General features: G+C 42.6%; 1 protein-coding gene across 2 annotated transcripts in view; it reads right to left on the bottom strand.

The window, feature by feature from the left end:
- Window positions 1-24,655, bottom strand: part of DISC1 (DISC1 scaffold protein) — a 412,213-nt gene that overhangs the window by 3,433 nt on the left and 384,125 nt on the right. The window contains exons 12-13 of one of the 2 annotated variants that reach the window (XM_025284501.2): window positions 9,451-9,568; window positions 623-780 (exon numbers count right to left, since the gene is read on the bottom strand). In XM_025284501.2, the coding sequence (XP_025140286.2) occupies window positions 641-780; window positions 9,451-9,568 (258 nt within the window). In that variant the 3' untranslated portion in view covers window positions 623-640. Of the gene's footprint in view, window positions 1-622; window positions 781-9,450; window positions 9,569-13,749; window positions 13,971-24,655 lie in introns of those variants that run through there. The other variant, XM_044942012.1, reaches the window with a different exon arrangement.

Genomic DNA, 24,655 nt, shown 5'->3' with positions numbered 1-24,655 from the left:
TTTTTATAAGTTCTTAAATCAGGAGCTATTTTAACTGCAGCGGAAAGCAAGATGATGCAGGAAAAGAGACATCTTTCTAGGAGAATTCACCCCAACTTCTGTCTAATGAGGCTTCCTTGGTGGAATGAGGTTCCGATGGTAAGGAATCTGCCTGCAATGCAGGAGACCCAGGTTTGATCCCAAGGTTGGGAAGATTCCCTGGAGAAGAGAATTGCAACCCACCCCAGTATTCTTGCCTGGAAAATTCCATGGACAGAGGAGCCTGGGGGGCTAGAGTTCATGGGGTCGCAAAGAGTTGGACACTACTGAGCGACTAACACTTTCACTTTCACTGTCTGTCTAATGGCGTCTGTAACAGAGAGATTTTTTTCAAGTCCTCTGCAGGATGCTCTTGTTAATGACACAGTAAAAGTGTCTCAGACTGACAGAAGGAAATCAGTAGATGACCCTCCGCCCTGCATATTCCAATCTGCAAACTCCCCTGAACTCAGCCCCAGGAGAGAGGACCACCCTTTGGCTGGGCATCCAGGCCGCGCATCTCCGTAATGGGTTCAGGCACACTGGTTATGCAGAAGAGATGGGAGAGGCCCCCAGCACTCATGCTGATGACACGGTCACTCACCCTCCATCCTGTCAGGCCTCAGGACTGTGCTTCCCGGACGCCAGCTGTCACACTGGAAGCTGCAGCCTCCCTCTCCCCCGCCTCCTTTGCTGGCTGGAGCTGCAGGGCCATGGCCTGGAGAGTTTCCTTCACCATCTGGAGCTCCCCCTTGAGAGACTGTGCGCATGTTGTTAAGGAACACACGTGAAGGTGACGGGCGGCCCCTGCAGCCTCCCCGGGATCTGGGAAGAGCCACGTGCCTGCTGAAAGCAGATGGGTACTGCCCTCTAATTGCAGTTTCAAGTTCCTCCAAATTGGACCAATTAAATATTAATACAAATGTTACACTTCTTTTAAGAGCGACTGCAGTTCCTACGAGGCCCGAGGTCATTGACTGTCTCAAGGAAGGTTTCCAACAGGAAAAAGAAGAGTCAGCTTTTAGACTGAGACAGATGGCAAGCTAGGATGCTCCATGGAATATGATCAGAGTGACTGTACTCCTGCTAAGCCCCCTGCTGGGGTGGGGGCCCCTGGCACATCCAAGTGCTCTGACAGTGGAAAGGAAAGAAGGCTGGAAACCAGAGTCTCCTGGAGAAAGCCAGGACTGGGCGCCACCTCAGGTCCACACTCAGAGTCATGAGTTACAGTGCCTGTCGGCCATTGGCCAGCCTTGTCACCTTGTGTAAATCATTTTGAATCTCAGTTTTCTCCTGAAACAATGACTTCAAAACCCCTTTGGTTCTAAACTGCTCTCATGTGTTATTATGCTCTAGGGTACTTGTAAATCCGCCATTCGGGGCACTAGAGACTTGACAGAAGGCAGGGAGCTTGCATTCTCTAGGTTGGCTAGTTGGTTGATACATTTTTCCTTAAACTGTTGGGCTCTTAGTTACCTAACCTATAAAGTTGTTTCTCCTGTAGATAAAGCAATCACAGGGAACTTGGCAAATAATCCTATGGAATAAATAATATGATTGCCATCCTTTAAAGAGATGAGCTCTCTTCTAGGTGTTTAAGCTCAGAAACATTTAACCAACAGTTGTCTTCCTGTCTGTCCACAGCTAACTCTGCTTTTCCTGGTGTACCTGCAGTCAGAACAATTCTAAGACAAATACAGAATGAGTGGTGGCTTAGATTCTCTTAATTTAATAAGCAAACTAATTTAACTTCATCCAACAGGAACTTAAGAAGAAACACAAGAAGAAACACAGAAACATGTTGACACCACTTAAATGCTGTTAAGTTATTGCACGAGGTCAGACCACTTAAATATTACTAGATCAGATATGGAGAAGACAGAAAGCTTTAGGGTAAGCAGCTTGCAGAAATCTTCCCACTCAGACTGCCGACATCTACTACAATGTTGTTTTATCCAAATGTGATGTTGATGCAGTGTCAAGAGATATAGATACCTTTAGGTTATGACTATAGGAAGCGTTCTTTTTTCTTTTTTAAATAAGGAATTCCAAAGGATCCTGGGAATTATGCAAATGAACCTCACCTAAGCAAAAATCGCTGAGCCACCCTGACAAGGCTTTGGCAGTTATTCTTGCTCTTGAAGCCTCACCAGACTTCATCATTTACATAATTTACATACATCTACTATGATGATTCACTCTTTGCACTTGAACTTGAGGGTGGGGGGGAACAAGGGTGGAGTTGAGATCCAAGAGAAGAAAGTATCCAATACTTGTCTTTTTCCTTTTTTAAAAGATTTCCTTTTCTTCTATTTCTCTGAACAGCTCTGTTAATCTTTAGTGAAAACACATATGACTTTACACAAGCAAGAGCATAAGTGGTCCCAGACCAAATACCAAGCTGCCAATTAATCACAAAGTTAAGCTACGTTTATAAAGAGTAAGCGTAGAGCTTAAGCAGTTTATGAATCTTGACAAACTCCTGAGATTTCATTACCTCTGATAGGCAGTCTGGGACTACAGGCCCCACTCTTGTGATATGCTGAATGACAACCAAGGTTTTTAGAGAGAGAAACTGAACCAAACTCAACTGCCTCTTAAAGAACTCATAAAATGTCTAGTCATAAAATGTCTAGCACTGGGAGAACACACTGAAAAAGGGTTTTGAAAAGAAAATGAGAGAGAAGCCACAAAAGAAAAAGACTATGTTATACAACTAAAATAACACTCAGACAATAATCTCAATCTCAGCCCCTCGGACAGTAATCTCCAGGGACACAGGGAGGAATGAGAAGATGGAAATTTGAGGATGTGCCCATCAGCTCTGGAAAGCTGGCAAACCGTCCGATGCTTTCATTATCTTACTCATAAAATGCAGATTTTTCTGACTGCTCCCCCAATAAGTTCAGTGTTTGACCATGTGTTTTGTGAAAGTTCTGAGGAAACAGAGTAAAACTTCGGTGTTGGAATTTATGTACATGTGACAGAGGTGCTCATTACATCTAAGTGCAAGAAGAGGTCTAAAAGGAGTTAAATGATTCTTAGTATGCCTGTGCTCTAGCAGCCTCTCAGCCAAGTGGGTATTTCATCCTCTGTAACAGATACGCCACCAAAGATCTGTGGCAGCTAAGAAAATCAGCCCATTAATTACAAGAATGGCACAAGGGCTGGCATGCCAGTATCTTTAAACCCCTCTGAACCCGAGACCACCTTGCTACAGACTACGGGTGTATTAGGCAGGAGTATTACTTCTTTAAAATTTTTTTTTTACAATTAAAAAATGTTTTTTAAAATTTTGGCTGTGCTGGGTCTTCGCTGTAGCACATGAGCTTGGGAGTTTTGCCACACGGGCTTGGCTGCCTGGAAGCAAGTGAGATCTTTGCTCCTTGACGAGGGATTGAATCCATGTCCCCTCCATTGAAAGGCGGATTCTTAACTAGTGCACCAGCAGGGAAGTGCAAAGAACATTACTTCCTGATAGTAAAATTGTGCAGAGTGTGTTTGCAATGAATAAAGGCACATTTCACATGCGTCTTCTGGTGCTAAGACAACATTGTCCTTTAGGGCAGCCATGTCCAAAGATCCTCAGATTTTTTCAAAGGGGTCTTTGTTTATATATCAAAAGCAATTGAGAATTTTACTGCCAATTGTGATTCCAAGCGATCATTTTATTAGCTGGGTCAAACGACGGTCTTCAGTTCATCTGATCCCCTTTGCTTCCAAAAGAAGTAAGTTACTCATTTGCTAAATTAGTTTTTCCTTATCAACAGTGATTCCTCTGCAGGCCCTGTGGCCACAGTCCTGGGAACTTTCCTTCATTCCCAAAGCCAAAAGTGAGGGGCACAGTTGTTGTTGAGCAAAGAGGAAAGCCCCGCCCACAGGCAGCAGCCTCAAAGGTTGTGAAGCTTGCGCAGGCCCACTTCCTTTGGTGCCACCCAGGGCCAAGTTCACCCGTGCTAAGCCTGCAGTAGGAGCCAGGTGTCCACACCTCTCCTGGACTCCCACTCCTCCTCTTCCCATTCCACTCCTTTTCATGGGGGCCAGAGGGAAGAACCCCGGCCCCCATATTCGCATCAGACCAGTCCACACAACAGTCAAACTGCAGCGTCTTAGGGTCTCGGTTCTTTCATCTATGACACCATGATGGTCACAATCCCTCTTCCAGCTCTTCAGTTCTAGAAGATGAAAGCATTTCCAAGGAGGCAAGAGCAAGCCCCCAAACTCCCATTTCCTTTGTCAGTTACATCTGCATGTTTTAAAGCTGAACCAAACAAGGGCTCTTAAGCTCATGTGGCATCTGTGCATGTGTCTGGATGTATTTAGAATGTTTGCATGCCATCAAGCACCACCAAAACTAATGGATTGGGCACCACGCATTCCAAGTAAAGAGAAAGAACAGAAATCCAGGAGGGTTTCCTGGACAAGAATGCAAATAGAACCACAGATAGAATCAGTCTGTCCCGTCTCATCTAGGATTCAGAGGCGTGCAGAACTACCCTGGGGGCTCTGAAATATGCTCAGTGTCCCACTCCTAGGTGTCCTTCTTTCCTTCTGAAAGTGTGTTGTAGAAGATGAAGGAGAAAGAGAAAAATCGCTGCTAAAACATCCACCTAACTTAGGTGGTTTTCAGTTAAAGCGCTATGTACGGGGAGGAATGATTCCATCCCCTTAACATGTTTTTTCAAAACACAACTGCTAATTAGGATCCAAAGTGACTGTGAAATTATACTACAGACTCAGACAAACACTCCTGGAAATCCCGGCTTGAGTGGCAGTGAAGTCGCACCTCCCGTCCTCGCCTTAGATGCCAGGCGTGAGTCACCTCTGTGATGCCGGCTCTTCCAATTAATGCTGCAGACTCTTCTCAGATGCTTGCCGTGTGCTTCCTGACGGGTTGGTGCTGTTACTCGGTGTGATTTAGTGAGCCTGTCAGGAGGATGAAGAGACACGGCCTGTCTTCTCCCCTTCCTCCACTCTGTCAATCCAGTGTCTTCTTCATAAAAGCAAGAGACTACAAGTCAGCTGTCCATAGCCTTGATGTTAAATCAGGATGCCCAGAGGATCTGCTGGGAAGATCAGCCCCACTGCTTGTGACTGGCCCACCCTCTCCTGATGCTACAGCCCCAGGGCTTTCTCACACTCATGGCTTATGCAAAGTTCCGTGCCTCCCGCATCTGCAGTGTCCATGGCTTGAATCTTCTGGACATGGACATTGATGTGGGCTCGAATTAATCATGTTTTCACTCTGCAGCCTACACACAGGAGGCTCTGGCAGAGTCCTTAATGGAATCAAACAAAAGTACTACACTCACTGGGAAATTCTTTCCTGTTGTTGACGGCAAGCTGTTTCTTTCAACTGCACTCAGCTTTGTCTCTTTGATCAAGAATGGAAACACAAACCAGTCGGAGTTTGGCTGGAGGATTTCAGCAGCCTCTTTGAATCGAGATAAGCTCTCATTTGAAACAAGGGCTTCAGTTTGTGTAAGAAGCTTCAGCTGTGCCTTGTAAATGTGCCTTTCTATCTCAAGGCACCGAGATCCACTAAGCGCCACTCTGTTTGAATTCAAAGATACCTTCTTTGTATTTACTCTCAATCAGTGACACAGAACAAAGCCAGAGTTGCAGAGGAAAGTCTGCATTGAAATCCATATTGTGGTGTAAATGTTACTGGTGGAGGGTGACTTCAGTACCAAAACCAGTGCTTCCCAATCCTGGTTTGACCTGTTCCCTCTACGTTTCCACTTATTTCAGCAAGGACCAGCAATATTCTCAATAAACATATCTTCACTTAACACCTCTTATTAAAGCTTAACATTTTGATAGTAATTGTGTGTTCCACAGAACAAGCCTGTCCGGCTACGTACAGGCATGGCTGCCTCCTGATTGGCCATGAAGGACCATGGGCTGGTGGCTGGATGCTTTGCCATTCGTCAGAAATGATCTTGGACAGTCATGCACTTTCTAAGCCTCAGTCTTCTCAGCTATCAAGTAGAAATAATAATCCCTATCTGTCTATAGAAATTTTATCAGAATGAAATGACTTTTCATATAAGTCATTGTAGGGTTACCAGTCAGTTCTCTCAAGGATTTATTACAAAATGATTGAATCAATCTATCTTGAAACCTCATATAAAAATGGGATGTGGTTTGATCTTTTGACACTGACACTGAAAATGCTTTTCTTCCTAAAACCAAGCACTTAACCATGTATAAGAACTATGTTCAATAATTCAAATAAAAACCTTAGTGGGTGCATGCCCAGTCACTTCCGTTGTGTCCGACTCTTTATGACCCTATGGACTGAAGCTGCCAGGCTCCTCTGTCCATGGGATTCTCCAGGGAAAGAATACTGGAGTGGGTTATCATGTCCTCCCATCCAGAGGATCTTCCTGACTCACGGATCAAATCCACATCTCTTACATCTCCTGCATTGGCAGGCAGGTTCTTCACTTGTGGCATCTGGGAACCTTACAGGTACATGTTGTTATCTGACTTTAGAGATGCTTATAGAGGCATCTCTAAACCTACAGAAACCTATATGCAGGTCAGGAGGCAACAGTTAGAACTGGACATGGAACAACAGACTGGTTCCAAATAAAAAAAGGAGTACGTCAAGGCTGTATATTGTCACCCTGCTTATTTAATTTAAATGCAGAGTACATCATGAAAAACGCTGGGCTGGAAGAAACACAAGCTGGAATCAAGATTTCCGGGAGAAATATCAATAACCTCAGATATGCAGATGACACCACCCTTATGGCAGAAAGTGAAGAGGAACTAAAAAGCCTCTTGATGAAAGTGAAAGAGGAGAGTGAAAAAGTTGGCTTAAAGCTCAACATTCAGAAAACGAAGATCATGGCATCTGGTCCCATCACTTCATGGCAGATAGATGGGGAAACAGTGGAAACAGTGGCTGACTTTATTTTTGTGGGCTCCAAAATCACTGCAGATGGTGAATGCAGCCATGAAATTAAAAGACGCTTACTCCTTGGAAGGAAAGTTATGACCAACCTAGACAGCATATTAAAAAGCAGAGACATGACTTTGCCAACAAAGGTCCGTCTAGTCAAGGCTATGGTTTTTCCAGTGGTCATGGATGGATGTGAGAGTTGGACTGTGAAGAAAGCTGAGCACTGAAGAATTGATGCTTTTGAACTGTGGTGTTGGAGAAGACTCTTGAGAGTCCCTTGGACTGCAAGGAGATCCAACCAGTCCATCCTAAAGGAGATCAGTCCTGGGTGTCCATTGGAAGGACTGATGTTAAAGCTGAAACTCCAATACTTTGGCCACCTCATGCGAAGAGCTGACTCATTGGAAAAGACCCTGATGCTGGGAGGGATTGGGGGCAGGAGGAGAAGGGGACGACAGAGGATGAGATGGCTGGATGGCATCACTGACTCGATGGACGTGAGTCTGAGTGAACTCTGGGAGTTGGTGATGGACAGGGAGGCCTGGTGTGCTGCGATTCATGGGGTCGCAAAGAGTCGGACATGACTGAGCGACTGAACTGAACTGAACTGAACTGATAGAGGCATTATCCACTGTCCATGATCCCATTGCTCCTGAATCTGGGTTGGGAACACTAAAAGCATCCCATTTATACACATCTCTGTCCCCTCTCAGCCTCCTTCCCACTACCCAAATCTATTAAAGAGAAAACCCAATTCCCTAGAATCAAACTAACGTTTTTGAAAATTTCTAAATGAGAGGCTAACACAGACCTCAAATGCAGCTGTCAGAACTGTTACCTGAGCCCACCAGAAGCTGAGGGGTTTTCCCACTGACGAACAAGCCCACCTGCTGGTCAGGAGCTGCCCAGTGTGCACTGGCCCTCGGCAGGACCCTGCTCCCAGATGCCCAGGCGCAGACTGTCACTTGTCCATCTGCTGGAGGCCACACTCCCCTAACTACTGCTCAAATCTGTGGGATCCATGAACATGAAATAAACAAAAGTGAAAGGCAAATATACTGCTACTGTTTCTTTGGCCAGATTTTTAATAAGAGCTTAAATAACAGTTTATTAGGGGCAGGGAGTTACAAAAAACAGAATGCTTTTAAAAATGTACCTTGAGCAATTGGAAATAATCACTGATTAAGTTGAAAATTTTTTTCCTGCTAAATTTAATAAGCAAGGTGAAAGATTTCAGGTTATAAGGAGAAAGGAGACACAACACTGAATCCATCATTAGACTGTGGATCTGAATACTTGTGATTACAGTTAATGCTTGACCATTCAAATCTCTTTAAACACACACACATATTCCAGATAAAGTCTGGTAAGAACTAGAATTCTGAAAAGACAGCAATGAGAAACAAAGTTCAAAATAGCTACATTTCTCACAAATACCTGTAATAAAAGTCATACTACTGAACAGAAAGGATAAATGAACAAAGAAGTACTTTCATCTAGAGAAGTTTCAACTTATGATTAAATACCTAAAAAAAAAATACAGGACAGAGCTGTATATGCCTTCATCCATCTTGCATGCACTCCTCTGCCCTCAGAAGAGCTAACCAGGGACAAACCACACACTGATTAATATGCGATTCAGTGCTTCACGTGGACAGACACCTAAGCCAGCAGTTTCTTGTGCCATCTTGCTCACTGGCAACTAGTTTTGACAAAGGGATTTGCAGATATGACAGGAAATGCACTGAATCTTGTATGAGAAAAAACTGGAAGGGAGTGATATGAAGTCCCACTTGTGTGATACTCTCCTGCCCCTTGTATGGCAGAATCACATGGAAGAGGAAGCTGAAGATGGATTTGGGTTTCTCGGTATTCAGAAAGCTCCTAGAAAACCGAGGCAGTCAGACTCTCAACCATCTGAGCCCCACAAACCCAGCTGCTGCTGCTGCTGCTGCTGCTAAGTCACTTCAGTCGTGTCCGACTCTGTGCGACCCCAGAGACGGCAGCCCGCCAGGCTCCCCCGTCCCTGGGATTCTCCAGGCAAGAACACTGGAGTGGGTTGCCATTTCCTTCTCCAATGCATGAAAGTGAAAAGTGAAAGTGAAGTCGCTTAGTCGTGTCCGACTCCTAGTGACCCCATGGACTTCAGCCCACCAGGCTCCTCCATCCATGGGATTTTCCAGGCAAGAGTACTGGAGTGGGGTGCCATTGCCTTCTCTGACAAACCCAGCTGCACAGTCCCAAAACTACATTTTTCTTTGGCCTCATTTTGTGCATGTCTGATTTTCTTTGGTAATTATTAGCAGTCAGGTTTAGTCATCAAAAATGCCAACTTACCAAAACCTAGAGAGAAAACATCGCATACTGAATAATCTCAGAGATCAGAGGTGTGTTGAACTCTAAATACCAGGAGTATCTATTTGTTTCCATCTGCTGAGGCATAGGAAAACTGTGCAATTTTTTAAGACTTTCTTTTACAAAGCAACCTAACAGGTGCTCCATCTGCAGGATTAAAAGGATATGAATGAGATCTTCATCATGACTGTGGATTGCCATGTGCAGTTGATCTTCTAAGTACAACAGCTTCTTGCCTATGGTTTCACATTTTTCTCCAAGTTCTGCTGAAAAGATGTAAGATTCCTGGCCAGGGAAAAATAAAAATATATCATTAGTAAACTACAGATATTTTCAGGGCTATGAACACATCTGTGATTTATCCAATGGTCTGCAAAGGGAAGAATCCCCAACACAGCTCTGCTACCTTCTGCATCCCATTGGAATCATGCCAGAAACTTTGTCTTCCCTGGAGGTCATTCTTGAGAATGGCAATTTCAGGTTCTTACTGAATGATAAGCTGTATCTACATGACTCCACAGTTTATCTCCTGTATCCGGTCATTTCTAAGACTTATATCCAGTATATCAACTCCTAAAGTGGATTTATCAAAGGGGAAGCCTGGGTCTTTGAACTGCATTCATAGGCAAACTCATACTGGACTAGGAATTCTAACCAAAGAGAGACTGACCTGTAATAACAGAGAGATGTTCCTTTAGGGGCAAGGGCTCCAATAGGGCACTGAACATGTATCTGTACACTGGTCACAGTCCCTGAAAGCTAGAATATTTAGGAGACTTTTTTATGATTTTTTTAAACTTTTATTTGTTTTTTAATTGAAGCATAATTGTTTTACAGAATTTTGTTGTTTTCTGTCAAACTTCAACATGAATCAGCCATAGGTACACCCATGCCCCCTCCTTCCTGAACCTCCCTCTCATCTCTCTCCCCATCCTACCCCAGCCCCTGTTTGGGTTTCCTGAGCCATACAGCAAATTCCTGTTGGCTATCTATATGGTAATGTAAGGTTTTCCAGTGGTCATATATGGATGTGAGAGTTGGACTATAAAGAAAGCTGAGCGCTGAAGAATTGATGCTTTTGAACTGTGGTGTTGGAGAAGACTCTTGAGAGTCCCTTGGACTGCAAGGAGATACAACCAGTCTATCCTAAAGGAAATCAGTCCTGAATATTCATTGGAAGGACTGATGCTGAAGAAGCTGAAACTCCAATACTCTGGCCACCTGATGCAAAGAGCTGACTCATTTGAAAAGACCCTGATGCTGGGAAAGATTGAGGGCAGGAGGAGAAGGGGATGACAGAGGATGAGATGGTTGGATGGCATCACCGACTCAATGGACATGGGTTTGGGTGGACTCTGGGAGTTGGTGATGGACAGGGAGGCCTGGCATGCTGCAGTTCATGGGGTCACAAAGAGTAGGACATGACTGAGCAACTGAACTGAACTGAACTGAAGTTTCCATGTTACTCTCTCCATACATCTCACCCTCTCCTTTCCTCTCCCCATGTCCATAAATCTATTCTCTATGTCTGTTTCTCCACTGCTGCCCTGCAAATAAATTCTTCAGTACCATTTTTCTAGATTCTGTATACATGCATGAGTATATGATATTTATCTTTCTCTTTCTGACTTGCTTCACTCTGTATAATAGGCTCTAGGTTCATCCACCTCATTAGAACTGATTCAAATGCATTCCTTTTTATGGCTGAGTAATATTCCATTGTGTATATGTACCACAACTTCTTTATCCATTCACCTGCTGATGGACATCTAGGTTGCTTCCATGTTCCAGCTATTGTAAATAGTGCTGCAATGAACAATGGGATACATGTGTCTTTTTCAATTTTGATTTCCTCAGGGTATATCCCTACGAGTGGGATTGCTGGGTCATATGGTGGTTTTATTCCTAGTTTTTAAAGGCATCTCCATACCTTCTTCCAGAGTGGCTGTATCAATTTACATTCCCACCAACAGTGCAAGAGCGTTCCCAAGGAGACTTTAAATGCCAGGAGACCTGTATTATATGTACAGCTGCTATCAGCACCAGTGCAAATACTCATTTTCCCTCTCTCGCACCAGGGCATAAGTTCCATAAAAGAAGGGACAATCCTTGTCAAGCCCCATAAGAGCTCGGACAATGGCGGCTTGCTCACTGCTAGGTTCAGAGCTCCTGGCAGAATGTCAGACACATGGTAGGCACATGGCATTCATTGTTTCCATGAATGAATAGCCAAGTCTGGGACCTCCCGCCTTCGGAAATGTTTCCCCTTCATACTTGTATCCAACACATGAACCAGAAAAGAGCCCTCTTTATGTCACTTTTCTGTACAAAATCACCATGTGGAGAATAATATGAAGGTTACTTTAAAAATGAAAAACAGAGCTACTGTATGAACCAGCAATCATACCCCTGGATATATATCCAAAGAAAACTATAATTCAAAAGGATGCACGCACCCCAGTGTTCATAGTAGCACTATTCACAATATCCAAGACATGGAAGCAACCTAAATGTCCACCCACAGATGAATGGATAAAGAAGATATGGTACATATATACACAATGGAATATTACTCAGCCATAAAAAGAACAAAATAATGCCATTTGCAGTATGACTAGACCTAGAATCTCTACTATACTAAGTCAGACAGAGAAAGACAAATGTCATATGATATTGTTTATATGTGGAATCTAAGAAAATGATACAAATGAACTTATCATAAAACAGAATCAGACTCATAGACATAGAAAAAAGACTTATGGTTACCAAAGGGGAAAGGGGGAGGAGGGATAAATTAGGAGATTGGGAGTAACGTATATATACTACTATACATTAAAATGGATAAACAAGGACCTACTGTGTAGCACAGGGAACTATATTCAATATCTTGTAATAACCTGCATCATATAAAAACAATGTACATCTCAACTTACACAGTTATATGTCAATTATATCTCAATAAAAATATAATAAGTAAATAAATAAGCAGCAAAAAGTGAGCTCAGAATTTAAAAGTAAGCAAAAGTAAAACTAATATTTTTCCAACTAATGGTGAAAGCCCTAGAGGGTATATAAAAATAATTTTGCATAGGGAAAAGAATTGAGATATACATTCAGATTAAATTGCAGAGTTACTAAAAAAGCTGTAATTAATGGCTAGAAAAGAAACAACAAAATGCCCTGGTGTGGCAATATTTAAAAAGTCCTTAGAGTTCACAAGTTGTATAATACTATAATTGGAGTCCAAAAATAACTATTTAATCAAGATATGTAATTTAACATTCACTATATCAACTCCATCATTCCCTAAAGTTTATATCCCAAATGGTCAACTACATTAGAAGAAAACAGCGCAGATGAAGTACCCATAACTACCGTAAATACTGAAGACATCTAATATATTATAAGTTAATATATGTACAAAAAACTTAGTGACAACATACAATTTTGCAGACAAATGGACACGATTATACAAGAAAGCATGTGAAGTGTGTGTGAAGGTTTGTTTATAACTGACCATAGTAGTGGTGAGGAGAAAACAGTAAACATGTAAAAATCACATATACATGTATATTTTCCTGCTCTAAAAGTAGTAACATGATCATTCAAAGATGTAGAATTACAGAGTAGACAAATTACATGGAAGTTAAGTCAACGAGCAATGAGTAATGGCATAGTCATGCATTAACTAAATGAGACACCAAGAAAAAGAACATCTGGAGCAAAATGATTGACAGCAGCGAAACCACAAGCCATACATGAAGGAGAAAAATACAGTGTTAGTGGGAAAATATATATGGCAGAGATTACACTTTAAAGAGACACAAAAGCATAGAATCAGAACATGAAGCTGAGGAATTGAAAACACTCTTTGATGGAATCAAATGATTCAATTTTCATCTTGGGGCTAAAACAAATAGAAATCAAAGCTAAATTAAGTCCATTTAAAATATGGCTTTACATATTCCCCCAAATACATAATTCCTGCCTGTTTTTATTTTAAAATTATGTGCAGATTGATAGTGATTGTGTGAATTTGGAAAAGTGATTTAAGACCATATAGAAAAACTTTGGGCTTTCCTGATAATGTTAGTGGTAAAGAACCTGCCTGCCAATGCAGGAGAGGCAGGTTCGATCTCCAGGTCAGGAAGATCCCCTGGAGAAGAAAATGATAACCCACTCCAGTATTCTTGTCTGGAAAATTCCATGGACAGAGGAGGCTGGCAGGCTACAGTCCATGGGGTTGCAACAGAGTCAGACACAACTTAGCGACTAAACAACAACAGCAAAACTTTAAATTATTTATAGTCTATGACTCAATAGTCCCTTTATTGGAATTTATGTATTTAAATTTAAATAATTTTTATTAAGCATTTTAATAAATATTGAAAATCTCTGTCATATGTTAAATAAAAAGTTATTGTTATTTTAGTAATGCAAAAGTAATTGCATTAAGAGTATAAGAAAGAGGAAATAACATGTGTCCAACAATAAACAGAGTGGTTAAAATAAGTCCTGGTATATTCAATTTGTACTTAGCCATTAAAATCATTTTAATAGAAGAATATTTAATAATGAGGAAATAGTCAAATAGGCAAAGCTCTAAAATATTAACAATTCTTTGGAGGGCCAGCATTATGGTACATTTTTATTTTCTTCTCAATGTTTTGTTGTATTTTCCACATCTCTGAAATATAATAAAGAAAAAAGTCACTAAGAATATTCATTCAGGCCATAATGAAAAAGTATGGAAGACATACAACTGAATATTTTTTTTTAATTTTTTTTAAAGCTTAAAAAACACAAGAAATAGAAAGCAAGACATACGGTTACTAAAGGGGAAGGACAGGGGATAAATCAGGAGTATGCAATTAACAGATACAAACTACTCCAGATAAAATAGATAACTGACAAGGACCAACTGTATAGTATAGGGAACTATTTTTAATATCTTGTAATGACCTATGTGGCTCAGATGGTAAAGCGTCTGCCTGCAGTGCGGGAGACCGGGTTTGATCCCTGGATTGGGAAGATCCCCTGGAAAAGGAAATGGCAACCCACTCCAGTACTCTTGCCTGGAAAATCCCATGGATGGAAGAGCCCGGTAGGCTGCAGTCCATGGGGTCGCAAAGAGTAGGACATGACTGAGCAACTTCACTTTCACTTTCAATGACCTATAATGGAAAATGTAATAACTGAATCCTTTTGCTACACACCTGAAACTAACACACCTTGTAAATCAACTATACTTCAATAATTGAAAAAAAAAAAAAAAAAGATGAAAAGGCACAAAGAGGCACAGGGAAACAAACTCAGTGAGATCAATGTTCTCTGATCAGCAACAGAAGAGCTGACTGGCATGCTCTCGTGGGACCGCCTCTTCAAGTTACAGAATCTCCACCACACTCCTGCACAGATCACTGCGGACACATTCTGATCCTGTACTGAAAGGACGCTGCGTGTGACCTGGGTGTTATTTGAATGGCTTATGGCTTTACCATAATGCTCTCATATGGATCCATGGGGATGGAATTAGCTTAAGACCTAAATTGAGAAGTGACAGCTAACGAGAGGGAAGATTTACATATTTTATCAATCTGATAAAAAATTCACCATCATTCAAAGAAATCCCATCTGTCCACAGAGGGCCAGACGGAACCAGAGTCATGAGCATCAGTTGGACAAAGCTGTGGAAGCCCTGCCTGTGGACCACACCCTGGAGGGGCCGGGTAGAACCTCCTTGCTGTTCCCATGCTGTGCCTAGGCAGGGCGGAATGTGTGTGTGGCCACAGCAGTATGGCCTTCCAGAACCTTTCCTGTGCTGCCAGGAGACAGATTGTTATTAATGCTTCTCCCCCTTGAACCTGGCTGGTCCTTTAAGGATCCTCTGGAGCTGACATGTCTGACTTCCAGATCAACATCATAATAGGTGGTATGTCTTCTCAGATCACTTGCCCTGGAACTCAGGGTCCATGTCATGAGGAAGCCCAAGTCACTTGGTTTGGCCAGGTGTAGGTGTCTGGCTGAATGCCCCAGTGAAAGGCCCAGTCAATAGCCAGATATGAGCAGGACTGAGCCTTCAGACAATTTGAGGACCCGCCTTCAAGTGATTCATTAAACACTCAGACCATGTGGGGCAAAGACAGTCCTCCTCACAGGTCCATGCATATACGAAATTTTTTTTTTAATCACTAAGCTGAGTGTGATATGTTATCATGGTAGCTAAAACAGTAGGATGCATGGGTATACACCACATGGGAGCCTGCCTGAATGGACAGGACCCCTGCACAACATTAACAGGAGGTATCCCCTTCTGGTCCCTAGACCAATCAGATCTTGAAGTGCACTAAAGTGCTAACACCCAGACGTCTCAGGGTAGGGAATGCCCAGCTGTGCTGGGAACTGGAGTCATGAGCCTGAGATGGTCACTAGTCCCCAGATCCCTGAATTCTGGTCAAATATGCAGGTGCATAGTCTGGATAACATATTTGCTCAGGATGTAACCAGTGAGAGCTTGCTTCCCTCTAGCTTTGGGGAAAATGACTCTTTAGTGGACATGGTACAGTAAGATGCTTCCTCATGAGAGGCAGAAGTGTACTAGATGAATGGATTCCTGTCTCTAGATCTCACAGCCCCCTTGGGGACACACTCACTGCCTAGGATGAAGAACAAGATCGCCACCCTATGTAAATCCCCAAGGATTACATCCTCCTAGGAACATAAATGTGCGTGTGCTCCATTGGCCCAGGGTGGCAGGGTGTTGGCGGGAGGCATCAGGCCTGTTACCACTATATCCCTCTTGCTTTGAGAACACTTTTCTCAAGTATGTCCTTTTTAAGTCATTGGTTTTAGGCTCACTATGCAGAGGTCCCCTGTCAGGAGAGTAGGGGGCTTCATTGTCAACTTTACCCTAGTCTCTAATTTTATCCATATTATTTGCCTAACCTGTGATGGAATAGGGAGGGACACCAAAAGGGATTTGTGTAGGGCCGAATTTGGTCCACTGGAGAAGGGAATGGCAAACCACTTCAGTATTCTTGCCTTGAGAACCCCATGAACAGTATGAAAAGGCAAAATGATAGGATACTGAAAGAGGAACTCCCCAGGTTGGTAGGTCCCCAGTATGCTACTGGAGGTAAGTGGAGAAATAACTCCAGAAAGAACGAAGGGATAGAGCCAAAGCAAAAACAATACCCAGCTGTGGATGTGACTGGTGATAGAAGCAAGGTCTGATGCTGTAAAGAGGAATATTGCAGAGGAACCTGGAATGTCAGGTCCATGAATCAAGGCAAATTGGAAGTAGTCAAACAAGAGATGGCAAGAGTGAATGTCGACATTCTAGGAATCAGCGAACTAAAATGGATTGGAATGGGTGAATTTAACTCAGATGACCATCATATCTACTACTGCGGGCAGGAATCCCTCAGAAGAAATGGAGTAGCTATCATGGTCAACAAAAGAATCTGAAATGCAGTACTTGGATGCAATCTCAAAAACGACAGAATGATCTCTGTTCGTTTCCAAGGCAAACCATTCAATATCACAGTAATCCAAGTCTATGTCCCAACCAATAACGCTGAAGACGCTGAAGTTGAATGGTTCTATGAAGACCTACAAGACCTTTTAGAACTAACACCCCAAAAAGATGTCCTTTTCATTATAGGGGACTGGAATGCAAAAGTAGGAAGTCAAGAAACACCAGGAGTAACAGGCAAATTTGGCCTTGGAATACAGAAGGAAGCAGGGCAAAGATGAATAGAGTTTTGCCCAGAAAATGCACTGGTCACAGCAAACACCCTCTTCCAACAACACAAGAGAAGACTCTACACATGGACATCACCAGATGGTCAACACTGAAATCAGATTGATTATGTTCTTTGCAGCCAAAGATGGAGAAGCTCTATACAGTCAGCAAAAACAAGACCAGAGCTGACTGTGGCTCAGACCATGAACTCCTTATTACCAAATTCAGACTTAAATTGAAGAAAGTAGGGAAAACCACTAGACCATTCAGGTATGACCTAAATCAAATCCCTTATGATTATACAGGGGAAGTGAGAAATAGATTTAAGGGCCTAGATCTGATAGATAGAGTGCCTGATGAACTATGGAATGAGGTTCGTGACATTGTACAGGAGACAGGGATCAAGACCATCCCCATGGAAAAGAAATGCAAAAAAGCAAAATGGCTGTCTGGGGAGGCCGCACAAATAGCTGTGAAAAGAAGAGAAATGAAAAGCAAAGGAGAAAAGGAAAGATATAAGCATCTGAATGCAGAGTTCCAAAGAATAGCAAGAAGAGATAAGAAAGCCTTCCTCAGTGATCAGTGCAAGGAAATAGAGGAAAACAACAGAATGGGAAAGACTAGAGATCTCTTCAAGAAAATTAGAGATACCAAGGGAACATTTCATGTAAAGATGGGCTCGATAAAGTACAGAAATGGTATGGACCTAACAGAAGCAGAAGATATCAAGAAGAGGTGGCAAGAATACACAGAAGAACTGTACAAAAAAGATCTTCATGTCACAGATAATCACGATGGTATGATCACTGACCTAGAGCCAGACATCCTGGAATTCGAAGTCAAGTGGACTGTAGGAAGCATCACTACGAGCAAAGCCAGTGGGGGTGATGGAATTCCAGTTGAGCTATTTCAAATCCTAAAAAGTGATGCTGTGAAAGTGCTGCACTCAATATGCCAGCAAATGTGGAAAACTCAGCAGTGGCCACAGGACTGGAAAAGGTCAGTTTTCATTCCAATCCCAAGAAAGGCAATGCCAAAGAATGCTCAAACTACCTCACAATTGCACTCATCTCACACCCTAGTAAAGTAATGCTCTAAATTCTCCAAGCCAGTCTTCAGCAATATGTGAACTGTGAACTTCCAGATGTTCAAGCTGGTTCTAGAAAAGGCAGAGGAAGCAGAGATCAAATTGCCAACATCTGCTGGATCATCAAAAAAGCAAGAGAGTTCCAGAAAAACATCTATTTCTGCTTTATTGACTATGCCAAAGCCTTTGGCTGTGTGGATCACAATAAACTGTGGAAAATTCTGAAAGAGATGGGAATACCAGACCACCTGACCTGCCTCTTGAGAAATCTTTATGCAGGTCAGGAAGCAACAGTTAGAACTGGACATGGAACAACAGACTGGTTCCAAATAGGAAAAGGAATACGTCAAGGCTGTATATTGTCACCCTGCTTATTTAACTTATATGCAGAGTACATCATGAGATACGCTGGACTGGAAGAAACACAAGCTGGAATCAAGATTTCCGGGAGAAATATCAATAATCTCAGGTATGCAGATGATACCACCCTTATGGCAGAATGTGAAGAAGAACTAAAAAGCCTCTTGATGAAAGTGAAAGAGGGGAGTGAAAAAGTTGGCTTAAAGCTCAACATTCAGAAAACGAAGATCATGGCTTCCGGTCCCATCACTTCATGGGAAATAGATGGGGAAACAGTGGAAACAGTGTCAGACTTTATTTTTTTGGGCTCCAAAATCACTGCAGATGGTGACTGCAGCCATGAAATTAAAAGATGCTTACTCCTTGGAAGGAAAGTTATGTCCAACTTAGATAGCATATTCAAAAGCAGAGACATTACTTTGCCAACAAAGGTCCAGCTAGTCAAGGCTATGGTTTTTCCTGTGGTCATGTATGGATATGAGAGTTGGACTGTGAAGAAGGCTGAGCGCTGAAGAATTGATGCTTTTGAACTGTGGTGTTGGAGAAGACTCTTGAGAGTCCCTTGGAGTGCAAGGAGATCCAACCAGTCCATTCTGAAGGAGATCAGCCCTGGGATTTCTTTGGAAGGAATGATGCTGAAGCTAAAACTCCAGTATTTTGGCCACCTCATGAGAAGAGTTGACGCATTGGAAAAGACTCTGATGCTGGGAGGGATTGGGAGCAGGAGGAGAAGGGGACAACAGAGGATGAGATAGCTGGATGGCATCACTGACTGGATGGACTTGAGTCTGAGTGAACTCCGGGAGTTGGTGATGGACAGGGAGGCCTGGCGTGCTGCGATTCATGGGCTCGCAGAGAGTCAGACACGACTGAGCAACTGAACTGAACTGAACTGACCTAGGGCAGGACCGAGGGGACTACAAAATGATGACAAAAGAAATCAGAGAAGCAAACAGCACCAGAAGCTGTCTCTTGTCTTCCTTACTGTGGCTGATTCACGTTCATGTATGGCAGAAACCAACACAATATTATTCAGCGATTATCATCCGATAAAAAAAAAATCAAATAAAAAGGTAAAGGAAATAGGAGCCATAGAAGAGCTTTTGTTTGCTTGTTAGTTTTAACAGAAAGGGAATTTCTTTTCAAAGCAGTTGTCTTTCAACAGATCTTTGGCAATGCTGGCATTTCTCTTTAAGCCAAAATAAGTGCACTCTTTAAGCAGCGCACTGCTCCTGAGGCCCCAGCTTGGGATGTAACTGCAAGAAAGTGGAGTCCCTCATTTTCACTCTCGCCTGTTTCCCAGGACATTACACGCAAGCGTGTACAAAGGGCCACCTCAGTCAGGGCTGCTAAGAATGTCACAGATGCTTCCCCAAGCACCTTCATGCCTAAGCAGAGAGAATTGGAGCTGGTGGGCCTAGGAACTTAGGTCTCATCTAATTCAGTTCCTCCTTATACACACATCAGAAGCATCTCTAAGAGTCTTGTGACTTGCTGAAGGTCACACAGAGAGAAAGTGGTGGGTTGGGGTCCAAGACAGAGGTCTTCCCACATCTAGCCAGCTCTTTCCTCTGGATCTGGACTTAACCATGATGCAAGGAGGTGGGATAAAGGACACAGAAAGGGATTTGTGCAGGGCTGACCCATGGCAGGACTGAGGGGGCTACAAGTGATGACAGAAAGAATCAGAGAAGCAAAGAGCATCAGAAGCTGTCTCTTCTCTTCCTTCCTCCCTCAAAACTCGGCAAAGTCGGTCCTGTTTCCCAGAGGGCTCAGCCTCACCCAAAGAGGTACCTCCTCCATGACTTGCATACACGTCACCTAGATGTTGGTGATGATAACCAGGACAATCCAGGATGCAGTGGTGAGCGAGGGACCTTTGGTCTCCAAGTCCATGAAACCCAAGGCTGGAGGCAGAGGAGAGCGGGTGAGTCACATGGGAAGGATGGCCTGTTTTCCTTTCTGAATAAGAACATGTATCTATGTGTTCAGTTGCTCAGTCATGTTCGATTCTTTGTGACCCCATGGACTGTCGCTGGCCAGGCTCCTCTGTCCATAGAATTTTCCAGGCATGAATACTGGAGTGGGTTTCCATTTCCTACTCCAAAGGACTTCCTGATCTAGGGATGGAACCTGCATTCTTTACCACTACCCCTCTGGGATTTGAGAGCCTTAACTGCCCATCTTTCCCATCGACTTGCTAGATTCCCAATGGACATTCTCTGAACCATATTCAGTAGTTCTTCATGCACTGGGCTCCTCTCAGCGTGAAATTGGTAACATTTGCTCCCACTTAGTTATTAAATTAACTGTGGCCCCCAAAATGTTACATGACTACATGACTGATACTTGAAAATTAAAATATCCCCCACAAGAAAATTATTGGTATTCCTGGCTGAAATGGAGTTCTGTAGTATTTGCAATTCTGAACAGATAAAGTACAGGTTGTTTGGCATTTCAAAGTGGCTTTGAAAACTCTCTAGTAATTTGTCCCATCAGGCAGTCTTTTCAGCCATTCAAATTATTATTTTTTTCTTTCTACACATTTATTCCATCATTTAGCCCTAGGAGTAACTATTTTCACCATAGGCCAGAATGAAAAAAAGCTATAGCAGGAATAGAGCCTCTTACTGAGCTTTTCCCTTCTCTGCCTGGCTGACGCCCCCTCTCCTCTGAGAAACCTTGCAAACCTCACTTCCTCCAGACATGCTCCTGAATCCCTGAATCTCTTACCACCTCAACTCCAGGCTGGGGTGTTCCTCCCATACCATGGACAGAACTTCTCTCACATGTATGCACCTGCCTATCTCTCCAACTAGATGGGGTTAAAATGGGGTCCTTCCATCCCTGGAGTTCCAGTGCAACTTCCCTAGTTCTCAAAAGATGCTCAGGACACATTTGTTGAAGCAAGGAATGGAGACTTCTTTTTTGCCAGGTCTTGAGGAAGCAATGTGGTTTCTCAGCCTGCCTTGGCCAAGGCCGCCTCTCACCAAGTGTGAAGAGCCAGGCAGAGACCTGTGAGATGTCTCTAGACTCAGTCCCTTCCCTGGATGCAGCCAAGAGCAGCTTGCCTGGGATGATCTCCTGCCTCTAGGGCAACTAGCGGGTCTTGTGTGTCTGTCCCTGCTCTTCCACACACACTTGCCTTTTATCAGCCTCAAGAAGAGCCCTAAATCTTCCCTCCTGTCCTTCTACACATGTCTGATTCGGTAGCCCTAACTTGGTCAGGCAATATTTCAAAGAGAATTTGCGTAACTCACCTCATGATCAAAACCCGTAGACTTGAGTGTTCGGGCAGAAATTTCCAGCTGTGTTGAATTAGGGTTGATGTCAAATTTCTGTCCTACTCACTAAACTGGGGAAGCGTGATTTAAAACAGAAAAAAGGATTTCCTTTGTTGGGCAGGATTTTCTCATTAAAATGACTTTCTAAAAACATTTATCTAGAAAGGTTTATACTTGGATCCAAAAATACATTCAGTTGCTAGCCTGAGCAGATGCCTGCACCCCACACACTGCTGAAAACCACACTCACAGACTCCGTGGTCAGGCTCTCCAAGGACTTTATTACTTAGTGATTTTCCCATAAAGAAGACTATGCCCTTGCCTATGAAATTTGGAAGATATAAACATTTAAAGTTTTAAAACTAGAGCTCATACTGAAAGGGAAGGGGGGACTTCCCTGGCAGTCTAGTGGTTAAGACTTTGCCTTCCAGTGCAGTGGGTGCAGGTTCGATCCCTTTTTGGGAAGCTAAGATCCCACATGCCTCGTAGCCAAAAACCAAAACATAAAACAGAAACAATGTAACAAATTCAATAAAGACTTTCAAAATGGTTCTCATAAAAAGTACTAAAAAAAGGGTAAGGATTATATTATATTATAACAATAATTGCTTTGATAAGAACAAGTATCTGGTAACAGCTCATCTGGCTACATCTAGAGTGATGAGAGAATCATATGTATCATACACACACACACACACACACACATTATTTCCTGAATAAAATGTATTTGGAATAGAAACTGTTTAGGTTACATTGCTAGTTAGGTTAAGTACTGCTGTAGCTGCCAACTTTACTTATGAGAGACTGTCACACCTAACAGAGCATATGCTTTCAGAAATGTTATTCATCAGCGGTGACCTGCTGCAGATTTGAGCAGACTGGCTCCACCTTGGGTTAAGTCACTGGATAAAGAACACTGAAATAGCTGATGTTTTAAAATGCTGACAAAAGTAGTTCTAAAGGGCAAGGCAGTATGATGTCTGAAATGATAACAAGCAGCAGGACAAGAGAAACCTGATAACTGAGGTAAGAAGCCTTGCTGTGATTTACAAATTAAGCTGAGGAAATCAACAAGTACCCTTCAGGACTATATCCCGTGTGAGAAACGCATTGTGCTGGGTGATGTGCTTAAGGAACTCATCAGTATGAATGAGTGGACAAAGAAGACGTGAGGCACATATATATATATTCCATTACATATGTAAAGGAGTACTACTCAGCCATGAAAAAGAATGATGTAATGCCATTTGCAGAAACATGGATGGACCTAGAGATTATCATACCGAGTGAAGTAAGCCAAAGACAAATACCTTATGATATCACTTATATCTGGAATCTAAAAACAGATGCAAATGAACTTATGTACAAAACAGACTTACAGAAAAGAGAACAGACTTATGGTCACAAAAAGGGAAAGGGAAAGGAGGAATAAATGAGGAGTTTGGGATTAACAGGGTTTCCCTTGTAGCTCAGTTGGTAAAGAATCCGCCTGCAATGCAGGAGAGCTGGGTTCAATCCCTGGGTTGGGAAGATCCCCTGGAGAAGGGAAAGGCTACCCACTCCAGTATTCTGGCCTGGAGAACTCCATGGACTGTATAGACCATGGGGTCGCAAACAGTCAGACACAACTGAGCAACTTTCACTTTCACTTTGGGATTAACATATATACACTACTATATATAAGATAGACAATAAGGACCTAATGTATAGCACAGGGAACCTTATTCAATATCTTGTAATAATTTATAATGGAAAAGAATCTGAAAAAACATATGTATATAATGGAATCGCTTTTTTAAATTGGCATATCATTGTTTTACAATGTTGTGTTAGTTTCTGCTGTATAAAAACATGAATTATACATATATATATGTATATCCCCTCCCTCTTGAGCCTCCTTCCCACGCACCTTTAGGTCATCCCACCCCTTTAGGTCATCACAGAGCACTTAGCTGAGCTCCCCGTGCTATTCAGCATCTTCCCACTAGCCATCTGTTTTACACACAGTTCAGTTCAGTCGCTCAGTTGTATCTGACTCTTTGTGACCCCATGAATCGCAGCACGCCAGGCCTCCCTGTCCATCACCAACTCCCGCAGTTCACTCAGACTCACGTCCATCATAGTGTTACCTATTAACTGAAACATTTTAAATCAACTATACTTCAATTTAAAAAAAAAAAAGAAAAAATTAGCCATCAATATTTCCCACAGTTAGTGGCCAGGATCTGTGTTAACAGGGAAGGTCTCTGACTTGGACAGCCCCCTCTCTGCCCTACCAGCCTACTCAGATCCCTACTTTCCTTGGCCATGTAATAAGGCAACAGCAATAGGGACCTATCCATAAAAATATCTAATTCCTGCAGTGAAAGTCACAGGCTATGTCACAAAGAAAGGACGGGCGACAGAGCAACCTGCATTCACGGACTGTTGAGCCACAGCAGTATTGATGTTTCAAAATCAATTAAAAATCCTGCACTGCACACATGCACCCTTACAAACCAAAAATGCATCTTGAGCCTCATGATGTGTGTTCCGTTCTTAAGTTTCATTCCCTCTCCTATAGCTTGAGGTAAACCAGATGTGATTACCACCATCCATGAGCTTAGCTGATGCATTAAAGCATTTCCTTAGTTCAGTATTAAAGTCACAGCCTTAAATATGTTCCTTTGGGCTGTTTTCCAAAATACAAGCTTGGCAAATACATTCCAGAAATGCTATATGGTTTTCCTTTTTCTATTGTCCATGTAAAGAATATTTACCTCAAACTCCTGTCCAATACCACAAAGGATATCTTTAACAATCTATTTGAAATAGATTTTGTAAGCATTCAGGTTTTCACATAAAGGCTGAGTTCTGCAGTCATTATGTAATGCCAACAAGCAGAGAGGCACACGGTG

This window comes from Bubalus bubalis, chromosome 4 (genome assembly GCF_019923935.1).
Source record: "Bubalus bubalis isolate 160015118507 breed Murrah chromosome 4, NDDB_SH_1, whole genome shotgun sequence".
Classification (NCBI taxonomy): Eukaryota; Metazoa; Chordata; class Mammalia; order Artiodactyla; family Bovidae; genus Bubalus; species Bubalus bubalis.
The sequence above is the reverse complement of the archived record's forward strand: the minus strand, read 5'-3'. Positions and strand labels throughout refer to the sequence as shown.